Genomic DNA, 18,228 nt, shown 5'->3' on the forward strand with positions numbered 1-18,228 from the left:
CAGCATAAGCTGAATATGCTTGTCACTTGTGTCTGAGATGTTTGGTGGACACTTCTCTGAAAAGCAGGTGACAGAAGTGTTTAACGCTTGCTATGTATTCCTCTATTTGGTAATGTTAATATGAAATTCCCTACATGAATCTAAGTACATGCACGGAGGGCCAATTCCGCTTCTGTTGTTTTTCAGTGCCATCTTCCTCTTGGTTTAACTTATAAGGTGTCATATGGGATACTTATATTAGTAGTATTTTGTTATATTTTGTAATCATTCCTCTCTGGATGTTCTTTATGTATCTGCTACACTTCTATTTCTGTCCTAAATCACCAGTGTGGATTCATGTAGGAGGTTAGTTGGAATACAGAGTAGCCAGTAAGTAACACACACCTGATTTCAATCGTTGATGTTCATGATGAGAATTTGTGATGTGCACAGGTCTGGCCCTCTGAAGCTAAAACATGGTATTCGTGGCCCAATGCCATTTTCTTTTTTTATATGAAACGGACATAGTTTCTACATGTAAAAGCAGAACAGCTGTGATGGAAGGTGGCAAAAACATGGCATAGGTTCCAGGTGATTACATGTTTCATTGGGTATTGTGATTGCTTTTGACATGAATAAAGTTGCTTACATGTTTGTTGAAATCGAATGCTAACATTTCAGAAATCAGAGAGCAGGGTGGGAGAACTTGAGCGCGGGCTGACAGATGATCACCCCCCCCAAGCCCCCACAGCCACTCTAGCCGAAATGAAAGAGCCTCCCGACACATTTAGAGAACCTGCCGAGCGGTATATAAAGTTCTTCGATACCCCTATGGCAGCTCGAAGGTATGGCGAAGGTGATAGACCCGGCAAACTACTAGCCTGCATGTCACTTCAAGAGAGGGGCAGTAGGTATATCCCGCTGATAGCCAACGCTACGGGCAACCTAGTTCACACACCAACAGCTATCAATGAGGCATTCGCCAAATTCTATTCGGCCCTTTATACTAATGCTGACACTCGCTCACCAGAGGGTATTGAGAGGTTTATCGATTTATTACCACTCAGTCAACTCTCCCAAGATGCCAAAGTCCTTCTGGAGTTGCTGGTCACCCTATCTTACATCACCCAGGCGATTGCTCATCTACCTTCGAGTAAGACCACTGGCACTGAGGGCTTCACGGCTGGGTTTTACAAGTGCCACAAGACACACCTGTCCCCATATCTGCTGAAACCGTGGCAGGAATCCCTCAAATCAGACACTTCCAGACACCATGCGCAAAGCCGTCATCATAGTGTTGTTAAAACCTGATGAACCGGCAGAAATGTGCGGCTCCTACAGGCCCCTCTCCCTAATTAATATTGGTGTGAAAATATTCGCGTGCGAAGATACTGGCCACACGACTTATACCATTTATGTCACACATTGTTCATCCCGATCAGTCAGGGTTTATCCCCGGTGAGGTCCACGGCACTGAACCTGTGACGTCTCTTTAATGTATTATCCCAGATAGACCCTGACAACCAAGTGGTAGCCGCTGCATCAGATGTCCAGAAAGCATTTGACTCGTCGTCCTGGAGAGTCATGTATGCAGTTTTAACCAAATGCGTGTTTGGCCCAGGCTTTCTTGTCTCCATGCGCCTTTAATATACATGCCCAGTTGCCATGGTCGGCCCCAATGGAATACTGTCCCCATGCTTTGCCATAGAAAGACGCACTCGTCGGGGATACCCACTGTCACCTCTTATATTTACAATTGTCATTGAACCCTTTTCTGACCTTATGCCGCATAAACATCAACACCGTGGTATCAGGATGGCCGGGAAACCGGAAATTATTTCTCTCTACGCTGATGATGCACTGCTATACGTACGGGACCCTTGCACACACCCAAAGCCCATTATGGTCGATGTCACTGACTTCGGTGAACTATCGGGCCTCAGAGTCATCTGCAGCAAATCGGAACTCTTTCCCCTCACAGACGCCACTACTCCATCACAAGACTTACAGGGATTTAAATGGGCTCCTTCGACCATTTGATATGTGGGAGTAGCGATTGCTGGACACAGTCGTGAATTATACAAATACAATTACACAGTGTATATGACACAACTGCGGGGCAAGCTACAGAGCTGATCCTGCATGCCCGTCACCATAGCCGGCAAAATAGCACTTGTTAAAATGACTTTGCTCCCCAAGTTACTATAACTATTCCTTGTATTGTATTGTATTGTACTGTTTATTTGTATAGCGCACCTAACCCTCGGGTAACTGGGCACATTGCTTAAGATACATAACAAGGTTACAGACAAGGTAGTAATCACAAGATGCAGTATAATACAAGTAAGAGGAAGTAGTAGTCATGACAGAATGATACATCAAGAAGAAGCAGACCACAGTGGCAGGCGTGACAGTTATATACAGAGTGATAAATCAAAATCAAGCAGATTACAGTAAAGTGAATGTGGATACATTCTTAAACTATACAGTTATGGGTACAATAAGGTGGGGACCAACTGGTAAATCCCAAGGAGGATGCAAAATGTACTGACTCTCCTGAGTAGTGCCAATTTTTTACATGAGTTCTGAATCGGGAGAATGAAGGTACTGCTCTTAGAGCTTTAGGTAAGGAGTTCCATAATTTGAAGGCTAGGAACTGCCCCCAGATTTGTGTCAGTTAAATCTCGGTACTCTGAGGCAGTGTAGTGGAGCGCCTCTAGTAGGCCGGTCTGATTGGCTTTTGGTGAATCTGCCTGACAGATATTTAGGTGCTGAATTGGAGAGGCACTTGTGAGTAAGTGTGAGAGTTTGAAAGGAAATTATATTCTTGACCGAAAGCCAACAGGCATTACGTCTGGTTTCTGATATATGGTGTGACCTTGGTATGTTATAGGCAGATCTAAGCGCATTGTTTTGCAATACTGGAAGTTTACTCAGGTTACGCTTAGTAGTACCAATGTAAAGTGTGTTGCAGTAGTCCAATTTAGATAAGTGCTCTGGCTAGAGTGGAACAGCTTGTTGTAGAAAGGAACGGCCTGCTAGCGTTTGAGCTTGCATCTATAGGCTCTAGCAGAGGCTGTTGAATTTACTTGCTTGGTCAATGTTGAGGTTGAGTCAAGATAGAATCCTAATGTCTTGACTTCCTTAGAGAATGAGATATTAATGTAGTCTATGTTAAAGGATTTGTATCTGGTGTCAAGTTTGTTGCGGTCGGCTTGGCAGCCTGTAGGAAGTAGTTCTAGCTTCACATCATTGAGAAAGAGGCTGTGAGTGGCCATCCATGCCTGAATCATGAGGTATATTTCGTTTAGTAGTTTCGTTTCCGGGTCGCAATTCCCAGTGATGGGAATGAGGACTTGGATGTCATATGCATAGTTAGTGTAGGTGACGCCCAAGTGGTCCAAATCATCGAATAGAGGCTTAGTAAAAATATTGTACAGCATCGGGGAAACGCAGGACCCTTGTGGGACTCCACAGGTCACTGGTGCTGGATCCGCCGAAGCTGTGGGGGAGAAGACTTGCATTGTTCTACTGTCAAGGAAAGATTATATCCAGGCCGTAGCTTTGTCAGAGAAGTGGGCTTATATGGTAAGGTGGTTACAAAGAACTTCATGGCTGACAAGGTCAAAAGCAGCTGATAAATCTAACAGGAGTATTGCCTTTGTCTTTTTGGTTATATATTTGAGTTTTTCTCCAGCATGGGGTCTGGCATGGATTCACATGCTCATGAATATTCCCCGTCGTCAGGCTGGGAATCCTCGGTAAAGAAAAAACCAGTATCAGTTTCGTTTCTGATCTGTCTTTCGTAGTATTAACCAATCACTGATCTCTGCGTCATACTGACCACAGCCAATGACTGCCCTCTACCTAAGCCCCGCCTCTGGCAGCCATCTTCAGATTTTTACCGCACGTTCAAGTGTTGGGATCCTCGTGCTATTGCTCTCGAGCGTTAGTGCTATTTTTTCACGTTTTTTCTCAAACACTTTGATTTTTCGGTCAAAAAGAGCCTCAAGCTCCACCGACTCTTCATCCGATCAACGGGGTCTGCCCTGGATGCCAGCTGCAGAATGTCTTTAAGGAGGACGAACACTCCCTTTGCCTTTACTGCCTACATGAGGACAAGACGCACGTGGAGAAGGACTGTGCGTTTTGCGGCAACATGTCGGAGCGGACCATGAAGGACCGCCATCAACGTCTCGCCAACTGGTTGGAAGGGAAGAGCCCGTTAGGCGAGAAGAAGAGGAAGAAATCCGAGCGGTCTTCTAAGACCTTTGAGGACGCCCCGACGACGGGGGTCCAACACAAGGCCAAGCACCGCGAGTCCGCTGGCACCGGGAGCGCCGAACGGTCGGGCTCTACGGGCGCCAGGCAGGGCGCATCCTCCCCGGCACCATCAACCACGAGCCAAAGCTCTGGTTCGGGTAAGAGGAAGGCCGAGCACCCGGCGAAGCTCGTGGAGAGGCCCCGGTCGAGCTGGAAGGCCCCATCGGCGGGAGAGCGACGCAATGTCCCCCCCCACCCAAGGAGAAGGCGGTGAGCGCACCTAGGGTGGTGAAAACCTTAATCCATCCGGCCAAGGCCTCTATCGAGACAGTCGCGGCGGCCCTGGCTCAGCCTGTGGAGGCTACACCAGTGGTGGCGACCTCGGGGCCCAGAGTATCCCTGCCACCGCGGAGGGAGTCCTCTTTTATGCCCATCTACAGGACCCCCGTGAAACCTCCGGCGGAGAAGAAAAAGGGGGGGCAGGAGGTCGTCGTGGTTTCGGCCTCAACCTCTGAGGAAGAGCTGATCGAGGTCTTAAGCCACGGCGTTGGCGTGGAAGACGACCAGCCCGTCGGGACGGATCCTGACGCAGGAGACGACGATATCGTCGAGGGTGCCGACGGGGCCCCTGACCGCCCGTCGGACTCCCCTCAACCAGCGCCGCAAGACAACTCGGCGGCCATTTTGTTGGCTATACAGTCCTTATGCTCGGAGATAAGGACGAGACTGCCGTTACCACCAGCGGAGGAACCGCTCCCGACGGGGGACCCGGAGCCAGGCCCTTCTGGGAGCCCTCCCCCTAAGAGAAGAAGGATTCACCCTCCACCTCCTTTTCAGCCATCGCGCCTTGTTCAGCCCTCCTCCCCGTCCACGACTCGTGGGGATGATACGGGGACTGACACGGCGGCGACGGGTACGGACGACGAGGTTTACGACGAGGATCTGCCGTCGTCACCTCCCACCCGGGCTTCCCCGCCCGACGAGATTGGATCATTTCACTCCATGATCGCCAGGGCATCCGAGCTCTTCCAGCTCTGCCCGGAGGAGAAGAAGGAAGGTTTCCTTTATCAACGGCGCGAGGCCAAGAGGAAGACGGTCCTCTCCGTGCCTCTACTGGACGATATTTGGCTAGAAGGGATCGGTACGAGAAGAAGTACCGGGTCCCGGACGCGGCCCCCTTGTGCCTCTGGGCACAGCCGACCCCGGACTCCGTCGTCTCTGCGGCGGCCAGGAAGAAAGCGGGGGGGGTTGCGGCCTCCACGTCGACTTCCCCGCCGGACGGCGAGGGAAAGAAATTGGATACGATGGGACGCAGGGTCATCTCGTCTGCAGCGACGACGATTAAGGCGGCCAACGCCTTGGCTATCGTAGCCCGCTACGACAGGGAGCTGTGGTACAAACTGGCCCCCCTGCTGGACTTCCTTCCGGACGACAAGAGGGCGGATGCCCTAGAGATCTTGCAGGAAGGTGAGGTGGCGTCGGACCACGCCATTACGATTGCGACGGACATCGCCGACACTGGATTTCGCCAGTTGGGCAACGGCGTGTGCCTTAGACGGCGTGGTTGGCTCAAGGCTACTGACTTCCGTCAAGACGTGCAGACCAGAGTCTTGGACATGCCCTTCGATGGAAACAACCTGTTTGGGAAAACAGTGGACGATTCCCTTCAAGCCATCAAAGCAGACACGGAGACGGCCCGGGCTCTCTGGGTTCTCCAGCAACGGCGGCCGCCCTTTCGGAGCAGCGGAGGCAAGGGTGCCTCCAAAGGTTCCGGCGGCGGATTTTCCACCTACCGTCAAGCGGCCCGTTCGTCGTCGCAGGAAGCTTACAGGGGACGAGGCAAGTCAGGCGGACCCCGCCGTCGTCGCCAAGGAGGTCCAGGCGGCAAAGCCTCGTCGAAGCAGGACTGAACCGGCCGTGGGGTCGGGCCCCCACCGAAGCACCCCAGTGGGAGGGCCGGCTGGCGAGCTTCGTCAGCGTGTGGGAGTCCATCTCCACCGACCGTTGGGTGCTGGACGCCCTAGCCCAGGGTCACGCGCTCGAGTTTCAAAGAAAGTGCCCGCGTGTCCCTCCTGTGGCCAGGAAAGAACTTCACGTCCCTCAACTTCTCTTGGAGGTAAAGGCGATGCTCAGGAAGGGCGCCATCGAGCTCGTCCCAAAGAGGCTTCGCGGCTCCGGAGTTTACTCAAGATACTTCCTCGTGAAGAAGAAGACGGGAGGATGGCGTCCCATCCTGGACCTACGACGACTGAACAAATTCATCAAGGCACAGAAGTTCCGGATGGTCACCCTCCAACACGTCCTGGGTCAGCTGGAGGAGGGCGATTTCCTGTCGTCGTTGGATTTGGAGGATGCCTACTTCCATATTCCCATCCTAAAGGGACACCGAAAGTTTCTCAGGTTCGTGGTCCAAGGGCGTCACTATCAGTTCAGAGCCCTTCCCTTCGGGCTAAGGTCGGCAACCAGGGTGTTCACCAAGTACCTTGCACCGGTGGCGGCGCAGCTGCGCCGAGAGGGGATCCATGTCTACCCCTACCTGGATGACTGGCTCATCCGAGCCAAGACGAGGGAGCTCGCCGTGGAGCACACGACAAGGACCGTCCAACTTCTCACAGACCTGGGATTCTCCGTAAACTACGCCAAGTCCCACCTGGTACCCGCGCAAGACGCACTGTTTCTGGGAGCGAAGCTCGACACAGTGTCGCTTTTGGCCTCCCCGTCGGAGGAAAGGACGAGGGCCATTTTGGGCAAGGTGCAGCGGATGCTGGTTGCGGACGCGTCCAGAGTGAGGTCCATCAAGTCCCTCCTCGGAATGATGTCTTCTTGCATCTACCTCATCCCCCTGTGCAGGCTCCGGATGCGCCCGTTGCAGGAGTTCCTGGACGCGCGCTGGATCCAGATGACGGGCAGCTTCTAGGAAAGGATCACACTCGACGAGAGTTTCCGACGAGCGATCCGGTGGTGGGGCACCCACGCACATCTGATGGCGGGCATGGACTTCCAGACCCCCGGCCACCAGTAGACAGTGACCACGGATGCCTCCCTGGAAGGGTGGGGAGCGCACACCGAGAATCTGCACGCGAGAGGCCTTTGGCTCCCGACGGAGAAGGCCCTCCATATCAACGTCCTGGAGCTCCGTGCAGTGTTTTGGGCCCTCAGGTCCTTCCTTCCGTCCCTCAAGGGCAAGGTGGTGAGGATCTTCACCGACAACACCACCACCATGTTCTACATCAGGAAACAGGGCGGAACCAGGTCCCCAGCCCTGTCCAGGGAGGCGCAGGATCTGTGGCATTGGGCCGTCGCCCAAAGGATGTTTCTGGTGCTGTTTCATCTGGCAGGGATAAAAAACACCATCGCCGACTCACTCAGCAGGGAGTTGCGCTCGTGCCACGAGTGGGAACTACGTCAGGATCTAGTGGACCGCCTCTTCCGACGGTGGGGCACACCCCAGATCGACCTGTTCGCGACGGCGACAAACTCCAAGTGCCGGAGGTTCGCCAGCAGGTTTCCCCAGCCGAGGAGCATGGGCGATGCTTTCTCGTTCCCCTGGGAGGGCCTGTTCCTATACGCGTTCCCTCCATTGCTATTGCTGATCCGACTCATCAACCAGCTCAAGAGGTCCCGGTGCAGGATGATCCTCGTCGCACCTGCGTGGCCGAGGCAGATATGGTTCCCGGACCTTCTGGACTTGTCAGCGTCCCCGTCAATCAAGCTGCCAGTGGACGCGGATCTGCTCTCCAGGGAAGGAGGCGCCATCCTCCATCACGACCCGAAGTCGCTGAACTTGCAGGCCTGGCTCCTGAAGCTTTAGAGTTTGGAGGATACGACATACCGGCCGACTGCAGAGAGGTTCTTGCAAAGGCCAGGGCGTCCTCAACTCTTAAATGCTACGGACACAAATGGAAGAGGTTCTCTCTCTGGTGCCACGCACAGAAGATTGACCCTCTACGGATTACGGCTCCCCAAGTACTGCCGTACCTACTGACGCTGGCCAAGGCTGGACTGGCGCATGCATCCATCAAGATTCATCTTGCTGCGATCTCCCGATACACCAGAACCACGGGGCGGACGTCTTTGTGGTCTCATCGTCTGGTGAAAGAGTTCATGAAGGGACTGTTCAGATCGTTCCCGCCGGTGAAGGCTCCGGCCCCGGCGTGGGAGCTCAATGTGGTGCTGACCAAGCTCATGGGACCTCCGTTCGAGCCTCTGCACTCGGCTCCGTTGAAGTTCTTGTCGTGGAAAACAGCGTTTCTTGTGGCCATCACCTCCGTACGAGGGGTGGGAGAGATCCAGGCCCTTTCCTGTAAGGCCCCGTACTTGACTTTTCACGACACAAGGGTAGTGCTCAGGACGCACCCCTCCTTCATGCCCAAGGTGCCGTCGGACTTCCACCTCAACGAACCCTTGGTGTTGCCTGTTTTCTTCCCGTCGCCTTCGTCGCTGGCTGAAAGGACGTTGCACTCGCTGGATGTGGCTAGAGCGCTGAAGTTCTACGTGGACCGCACAAAGTGTTTTCGGAAGACGTCACAACTCTTTGTGAACTTTGGACCTGTCAATCAGGGGAAGGCTCTCTCGAAGGCTTCCATTTCCAGATGGCTCTCCGGCTGTATCATGTACTGTCATCGGTTGGCAAACCGACTGCTGCCTGGCCGTCCGAGAGCCCATTCCACCAGAGCGATCGCAGCTACCACGGCGTTCCTATCTGGTGTGCCCTTGCTGGACATCTGCAGGGCTGCTACGTGGAGGTCGACGCACACCTTCACGAAATTCTACTGCGTCGATCGGGATTCCAGGGAGGAGTCCAGGGTCGGCCAACAGTGCTGCGCAACCTGTTCGCCTAAGGTGAGCCTGGTGAGGAGGTAAGATTTGCTTAATGTTGAGTTTGAGTAATGCTTAATGTTGAGCCTTTGCCACCTCCCGTGGTTGTGCATGTGTGTACTGCTATGTATTCTTTATTCATGAGCATGTGAATCCATGCCAGACCCCATGCTGGAGAAGGAACAAGTTACTTACCTGTAACTGTTGTTCTCCAGCATGGGTCTGGCATGGATTCACATGCGAACCCTCCCGCCTACCCCTCTGCGGCTCTTCACTTGGTCATACTGCCACTTCACGTGCTACCAAATCTGAAGATGGCTGCCAGAGGCGGGGCTTAGGTAGAGGGCAGTCATTGGCTGTGGTCAGTATGACGCAGAGATCAGTGATTGGTTACTACTACGAAAGACAGATCAGAAACGAAACTGATACTGGTTTTTTCTTTACCGAGGATTTCCCAGCCTGACGACGGGGAATATTCATGAGCATGTGAATCCATGCCAGACCCATGCTGGAGAACAACAGTTACAGGTAAGTAACTTGTTCCTTAGGTCTAATAGTGCAGTTTCAGTGCCATTTCTAGGTCTGAACCCAGATTGTCGCAGGCTCAGAAGATTTTTAGTTTCTAGATGTGCTTGTATTTATAAATAAGCAGCCCTATCTAGAATTTTCAAAAAAAATGGTACAGTGGTGATAGATCTGTAATTAGTGGGGATGTCCAGGCCAAGGTTCCTTTCTTTTAGCAACGGAAGTACCCAGGCGTCCTTTAAGTTGGTTGGGACCGTGCTCATTTCGAATGAGGCGTTTATAAAGGTGGTAATAGGTGGTGCAAGTTCTTTGGCTGCCTCTTTAATTATGTTAGCTGTGCAAATGTCGCCTTGACAACGAGAAGGTTTGAGGCTTGATGTTATTTTTCAACCTCTTTAATGGACAGAGGAGTGAATTTGAATGGGCTATCAGGTTTAGGAGTAGAAAGATCAAGCTTAGGAAGGGCAAGATCAGAGGCTATACTGAATTTCTTCTTTTCGATTTTGGATTGTAGCATTGATATTTTATCCACTAGTAATGCTTGAATCTTATTGCACCAGGCCTTGTCTTTGGAACAAGTTTCGGTAGGTGGTGTAGGTGATTCAAGCTCTCTGAGGATAGTGAACATCTCTCTGGTGCTGGATTTGGCATTAGTAATGCTTTTGTTTGTGTCACTTTTAGATTGGAGGATGGCACACTTGTAACAATTGGCAGTGTTCGCATATAAATCTTTGTTGGTACCTGAAGGATGGTTTTTCGAAGCTGTTTCTGCTTTTCTTTTGTTATTGCGTAGAGTTTTGAGACTAAACTAAAAATTAAGGTGTGCTTGAGGCTTGGCTTTATCCAGTTTCAAAGGAGCTAAGGTGGCAATGGCTTAGTTTGTATGTGTATTTATTGTGTTTAAATAGCGCTTTAATCCAAAACGCTTTACACAATTTAACAGAATACATATAACATTATTACAGTAGAAGCAATTTACAATCATGAATCAAACCAACAAAACAGTAAGTAGAGCAATTAAACTGTGAGGGAAGAGGTGAAGGGTTAGGAAGGGAAGGAGGAGGGAAACAGAAGGGGTATAAGGGCGTGAATGAGGGAGGGGAAGGGGAAGGTAGAGGATCATAGGGAAGATTTGAGGGAAGGAGAGGGAATGAGAGGAGGGGAAGGTTTCATGGCGGGGGAAGTTAAGTGTAGAATTGTAGAGGTCTACAAAGGTTGAAGGGTCTGGGTTAGTGGTTGGGTAATTATGGATAGGTCGTATAAGGGGAAGTAAATTCTCAGTTGTGATGTTCTTTTCGAGGGGATTGGGCCCTCCGACGTATTCCATATCTATGACAGTAATGACCACAGCTGTGCTGCTTCGGAAAATCTTTCTGCGTCGATGACGTTGATACGCCGCCCTCGAGGACCTCCTCTGACGGCCGACGTCACTGGATGTTATAAGTAGGACGCACGATGCCCGTAGCCTCAATTCAGTTTTTTCCGCTAGCGTGTTCGCTTCGGAGATCTCGGCACGCCTCGACTCTTTGGAGTTTCTATTCTTCATCGGTTCTTCAAACCTGTTCGTTTGTGAAGTTTTTTTGATTTACAAGAAAGACGTGGGATTGAGACCCATCATGGACTTGCACAGTTTGAACAAACTCCTCAGGAAGGACAAGTTCAAGATGGTTACTCTCTCTCTCTCGTCCTCCAGGCCCTTCAACTTCAGGACTGGTTGGTTTCTCTCGACCTCAAGGACGCTTATTTTCATGTGCCGATCCGTCCAAAGCACACCTGAGGTTCGTGGTTGCCGACTCGCACTTTCAGTTTCGGCTCCTGCCGTTCAGATTGACCTCCGCCCCGAGGGTCTTTACCAAGCTAATGGTAGTGGTGGCAGCGCATCTCAGGAAAGGGGGGATTCACGTCTACCCCTACCTGGACGATTGCTTGATCAGGGCGCACTCTCCCGAGCAAGTCCTGGATCATCTGTCAGTCACCTGCCACTGCCTCCACAAGCTGGGCTTCTCCCTCAACTTGAAGAAGAGATTGCTCGGCCTCATGGCATCCTGCATTCTTCTGGTGCCAGAGGTCAGGTTGTGGATGAGATCTTTGCAATGGGCACTCAAGCTCCAGTGGTCTCAGTCCTCCGGCAGGATGTCGGACCCTGTTCAGGTGCCGTCCTCGGTCGCCCGGGACCTTCTCTGGTGGGCCGTCGAAGGCAATCTGATGAAGAGGGCTCCTTTTTGGCTACCCTGGCCGGAGGTAACGATCGTGACGGACGCATCCCTCACGGGATGGGGAGCTCATGCCAACGAGTTGACAGTCAGCGCTCGTTGGTCTCCATTGGAGTCCAGACTCCATATCAATCTGTTGGAACTGAGGGCCGTCAGGCTTGCCCTGAAGGCTTTTCTGCCGACTGTGCGAGCAAAGAATGTCCTGATCCTGACGGACAACACAGTGGCCATGCACTACCTCAACAAAAAGGGGGGGCAGGGTCACTTCCTCTGTGCTTGGAGGCGATGCAGCTCTGGTTCTGGGCTATGCAGCAGGAAGTTTCGATCTCAGCAGTTCATCTGGCCGGAGAGGAAAACGAGACGGCGGACGCTCTGAGCAGGCAGAGCGCGATCTCTCACGAGTGGGAGTTGGCTCAGAAGATTCTCCTGGAGATCTTCGCCCTCTGGGGGACCCCTCAAGTGGATCTCTTCGCCTCCAGTGTCAACCGGAAGTGCGAAAGATTTGCTCGCGGGAATTTCCTCCAAGAGGAGCCTTAGGAGACACGTTTGTGGTGGGAGTGGTCCTTCCCACTGCTGTATGCGTTTCCTCTAGTCCCCGTCATCCCGCAAGTGCTGCGGAGGTTACGGAGGTTCGGTTCCTGGATGATCCTCATTGCTCCTGCATGGGCCCGGAGGACGTGGTACCTGGACCTTCTCGACTTGTCCATCTGCCCTCCACGTCGTCTTCTCTACTGAGACGATCTGCTCTCACGGGAGGGGGGTCAGGTTCTCCATCCAGAGGTCAGGTCCCTCAACCTTCACGCTTGGTTTCTGAAAGTTTGAGGTATAAGGATTGGGACCTCCCTGAAGACGTGATGGAGGTGTTGCTTTCGGCCAGACGGCCGGCAACAAAGTCCCTGTACCGTTGCTGTTGGAGAAAGTATTGCGACTGGTGCAGGGTTCAGAATGTGGATCCTTTTTCATGTGACATTCCTATGGTTCTGTCGTTTTTGCTTTCTTTGCCCCACAGGGGCCTGCAAGTGGGTACCATAAAAGGTTACCTGGCGGCGCTGTTTATATTTAAGCGCTCGTCTGAGGAGTGTTCTTATTTTAAAATTCCTTTAATTTCTCAGTTTTTGAAAGGGCTCACTAATGTGTTCCCCCCGTCACCTTTCCAGGTGCCCGGTTGGGATCTGAACCTTGTTCTCAAGTTTCTAATGGGTGCTCCATTTCAGCCTTTGCATTCTTCTCCTTTGAGACTGTTAACCCTTAAAACTGTATTTTTAGTTGCGGTCATTTCCGCTCGCAGAGTGAGTGAGTTACAGGCACTTTCAGTTAAGCCACCCTTCACTGTGTTTCATAAGGACAGGGTTGTCCTCAGAGTTCGTCCTTCCTTTCTTCTGAAGGTGGTGTCGGAATTTCATTTAGGCCAGAAGGTGGTTGTTCAATTCATCCTCCTCCGCATCCTGGTAAGGAGGAGGAGAGGCTCCGTAGGCTCGATCCTAGGAGAGCTTTAAGCTTTTATATTTCACGCATGTCCCGGGTCAGAGTGGACGATCAACTCTTCATTGGTTATGCTGGAAAGTGTTTGGGACAAGCTGTGACTAAGCAGACTTTGTCTCGCTGGATTATTCTGGCTATTTGAGTGTTACCGCTTGGCGGGTAAGGACCCACTGGTCGGCTTGCGGGCCCATTCTACCGGTGTTATGGCTGCCTCTACTGCCCTACAGAGGGGTGTTCCTATTTGTAACATCTGTGATGCAGCCACCTGGGCTTCGGTCCATACTTTTGTACGTCACTACTTCCTCGATTCCATCCGTGGGCAGGATCTGGCCTTTAGCAAGGCGATCCTTTGCTCCGCAATTTGATTGGGCATTCTAAATTTCTTTTTCTAAATTCTTTTCCCACCTCCTTGCATTGGTACTGCTTTGGGAGTCTGTCATAGATATGGAATACGTCGGAGGACCCAATCCCCTCGAAGAACAAGTTACTCTCTTACCTGGTAACGTTCTTTCGATGGGATGGTCCGACGACGTATTCCATATCGCTCGCTCCCTCCCTGCCTTCCCCGCTACAGAATTTCTTATGCGATTGCAGCTTACATTTCCGCAAGGCTTTGTGTGGTCAGACTGGCAGAAGACTGGTGCTACACCTTCTGGGGAAAAAACTACAACTGAGGCTACGGGCGTTGTGCGTCCTACTTACAACATCCAGTGACGTCGGCCGTCGGAGAAGGTCCTCGAGGGCGGCGTATCGACATCATCGACGCAGGACGCTGACGCCGAAAGATTTTCCGAAGCAGCACAGCTGTGGTGATTACTGTCATAGATATGGAATACATCGTCGGACCATCCCATCGAAAGAACGTTACCAGGTAAGAGTAACTTGTTCTTTGTTCCTAGTTGGTGCCTGTGGTGCTATAGCAGCAGGCCGGTTTAGAGGAGTGCTAGACTGTAGGGTAAATGGGACAAAGTGGTGGTCTTTCCAGCGACATGGAGAGTCAGTGAGGATGTTTGTATCACAATAAGGTCAGCAATCAAATCTAGGATTCTGCCTTGATTATGTGTGGGATTAGTTATATGATGAGAGAAACCTAGTTCTGCTATAGAGGTGGCAATGGTGGTGGTGGTGTTGTCATTGGCATCTAAGAAGCCTAGGTTGAAGTCACCCAGAAGTAAGATTTGTGAGCTGGGTTTAGTATTCGTAGAGAGGTGTTGTAAAATATCTTCCTCGAAGGTCAAGATAGGACCTGGAGGTCTGTATAAGAGGTGAATTTTTAAAGTGCGTGACTCTGAGAGTGGGTACTTCAAGGATAATAGTTCTGCTAATGATAAAGGGGTATGTGGCATTGCTCTTAATCCTAGGTGAGTCTTAGAAATAATTGCGACTCTACCACCTTTGGAAGTTTCTCTGTTGAGTCTAGTGATGGAATAGTTATCTGGAATAGCTAGGGATAGTGTAGGTCCAGCTGCAGTATGTAGCCAGGTCTCTGTTATGGCAGGAAGTCAAGCTGATTAGCGATAAGGTCAGCAATGTCTAAGGCGTGTGCCGTCAATGATCTGGCATTGATGAGTGCTCCTTTGATAGGAGGGTTAGGGTTATTGGGTTTATTAAGTGAAGCTGTGCTGTTAGATGAGCAAGAAGAGTCAGGTTTCGTTATGTTCGTGGAAATGATCAGGGTCTTTTTCTTGGTGGGAGTAGTGGACGCAGACTTAAGTTTGATTGGAACTCTGTCGTTGGAGGCTGGCAGGGGGGGGTCTGCCTGAATCTGGAGCGAAGTCTAAGGTTCCAGATTGTTGAAGGACATGGTAGGTTGGCAACAGGTTTGGTGGCATAGCGATAGATCCATTGAATAGGTGTGAGGATATTGGGTTTGTTTACTGGAGGCAAGATAGTAGAATAATGTGTAGTAGGCTGTGGCAAGCAGGAGGGAAGGAAGTGGGTCGGTGCTGCAGAGTTGTAGTGAGGTAGACCTGGAGATAGCTATGCTATTCTTCCTAGATAGGATGGTATGGTCGTGGGAAGGCTGCATAGTAGTCCAGTTATTGTTTGTGCCACAGAAGGCTGATGCGAGTAGGCGTATGGTGGAAAGGGTAGCCAATGTCACAGTTGTTTGATTAGGTTTGTTGAGTAAGGGAGTAAGATTCTACATAGGCATGACTGGCAAGTTAATGTCTCTATACTAGTAATTGTCTGATACGGATCAGTGGTGGCTCCTAGTATGGTGGGGCTTATCCACGTGTTTCTTATGGATTAGGTCGGCAATTACTTAAAGGACTCAGGGCTTGTCTGTATACATAGTAAACATGTCTACTTGCCTAGTTGATCTCATGGGCTTTTGTATGCCAGATAGATTAGGCTATAGATGAGGTGGCTAAAAGGCAGATAATGGGCTGTGGGCTATTGGCTGGGCTGGTATTCTGCGGTGGAAGACCAGCGGTGTGACAAAAGGCTGTTTGCAGTAAATATCATACATAGCACTATGGCCTGGTCAAACCTTCTTTCAGGAACTAGATTCCGAGATATGTAAATGTGTGGCACTCCAGGGCAGTGTGCTTGAAGTGAAACACACTAGCACAACTGTATGAGAAGGGGGGGTTTTGGTGCCCCATATTTCCGCCTATACTGCATAGCAGCGCAGGCGCAGTTTGCCACCTATTGGTACTCTGATGGGCCCACCTCCCCCTCCCCCATACATGGCTTGAAAAACTTTCAGCAGGTGGTCGAGACATACGATCCCTGATCTCCACCTCCGGCTTGTAGACCACTGTGGGTTTGACCCCGCCAGCATTAAATCACTTGCCTGGGCCAAAATATGGAAGGGAATATGGGCCCCCGCTCCATACCACAGAGACTTTCCTTTGTTGAATTGTAGGCCCGTCCTACCACACCTAGACACTGGTTCATGCAGCATTTGGACGCAACATGGGTTTCACACACTAGGGAGCTTATATACGGAGGGTAACTTCATTCAGCCTGATGACACTGCTATGCTCACGCACCATGCATCCCCACAGTGGTTGCAATACGCTGGCCTGCGCAAGGTGTGCAAGAAACAGTGGGTAGATGTCCCTGTAGAACCTGGAAATGTTACACTGCTTCAATATATTTTGACAGCAAGTAACAACCGAGGTCTAGTGTCATCTTTATATCATTTGATACAGGGCCGCTTGCCCATACCGCAGCAAAACGCCCATTCCAAATGGGCAGCAGATCTGCAGGTGGACATCACAGATGATCTCTGGTCAGATATATGCACTCAGACACGCAAGGTATCATATAACTCTAGATTTCAATTGATACTACAAAGGTTTCACTACACTCCACACAGACTGTGTTTATTTTCCAATGAAGGAACTGGAACATCCCCCCGATGTAACTATGATACCGCAGAATACTTTCATATGATCTGGGATTGCCTGAAATTAAACCTATTTTGCCTTGACGTGTCTGCACTCCTGTCGACTGACATGCCAAACTATCCATCCTCTACCATTACTTTGCCTGTTTAACGTGTTTGAATCCCCCATGGGTCATATTAACAAGTTTGTAAAACTATGTCTTCTACTTGCTAAGCGATGCATATTGATACAGTGGATGAGTGCAGTGTGCCCAACAGGGATCACTGGCTCAGTGATGTTGTATGGGCTAATGATATGGAGGAGCAGGGGGCGCGCATGCAGCCACCCGAATCCTGACCAAGAAACATATGGGGGCCTCTCACAGCGTATCTCGCATCTGTCGTCCACTGTACGTGGGACCTCAGATCCTTGATCAGAGAGTACTGTATGCTTTACAAGTGGAAGAGAGACAGTACACCCTATCAACCATCACCCCTTCCCACCCCCGATCTACATCCCTGTTTAACAAAGTGTATACATCCTGATACTCCTTCCGGACTTACTGCCTGTACTGATGAAAAGGCTATAATGTGATTTGTAATGTACTGTGAAGTGTGTTAATAAAGAAAGGTTTTAAAAAAATGTGCTAACATTTGTATTTTTTGTATTGCTATGTTTTTTCCTTTTTCTTTCTAGTATTGCTACAAGTAGTGCTGTTTCTAAGGAACTGACCAGACTTTTAAAGATCCCAGTTGATACCTATAACAATATACTGACAGTGCTAAAGCTGAAACATTTTCACCCACTCTTTGAATACTTCGACTATGAGTCCCGAAAAAGCATGAGTTGTTATGTCCTCAGCAGTGCATTGGAACACAGCACAGAAATTGTCTCACAAGAACAGGTAAAGGTTTTGGATATATTCTTTTTTCAGCAATGAGTATCTTTGATACATCCCATTAAACGTGAGATTGTGCCATGACAACACTGGTCTGAATGCAGCACATTCACTACAGCTTCATACAAGAACCTGCAGCCTGTTTGAACTCTCTATTAAATACAAACTGTGTGTTCATATAGTTACACATTTGCTCTCCAGGTTGGTGCTCATGGGGGAAAAAAGGTAAAATAGAAGCAAATCTAAATAACAATTTTGAGATTAAATATTATAGGGAGGGCATGATTTCTACTTTGATTGGAGAGATCCTGCCTTTTCTGAAGAAACTGCTTCCTGATGCCTATAGACTCAAGGGGTGCTCAGTCATGCCACTGTAACTCCTTGTCCCCGAATGTAACGTGGGGAAGGGAGTGCACTAGTTCAGCAGTCCTGAACTACTGAAACCCTTTTGGACATTTCAATTTGCACTACCCTCTTTTTATTAATTTTTATTGTATTGTTTGCTTGTTAGGCGCTTCTACATATCATTGTCCCACACCCTTTTGTTATATAGAGTAAGGATTTGGCAATAGGTTTATTAGTATAGGCCATTTTGATTTGACACAACACCACTATGACAGCGTTTTCTTTACTTTGATTGTCGTAACTTACTCATATCTTAGGCGTTTTTCTCACCCATATACTGTTCAATAAACACCCTTGGATTGTTCTC

General features: G+C 50.1%; 1 protein-coding gene across 1 annotated transcript in view; it reads left to right on the plus strand.

Moving 5' to 3' along the window:
* Nucleotides 1-18,228, plus strand: part of VPS35 (VPS35 retromer complex component) — a 1,351,314-nt gene that overhangs the window by 709,423 nt on the left and 623,663 nt on the right. Inside the window, exon 11 of the mRNA XM_069607068.1 lies at nt 17,315-17,522. Coding sequence (XP_069463169.1) covers nt 17,315-17,522 — 208 coding nt within the window. The remainder of the gene's footprint in view (nt 1-17,314; nt 17,523-18,228) is intronic.

The sequence above is a fragment of the Ambystoma mexicanum genome, chromosome 1p, assembly GCF_040938575.1.
Source record: "Ambystoma mexicanum isolate Mex_15411 chromosome 1p, UKY_AmexF1_1, whole genome shotgun sequence".
NCBI lineage: Eukaryota > Metazoa > Chordata > Amphibia > Caudata > Ambystomatidae > Ambystoma > Ambystoma mexicanum.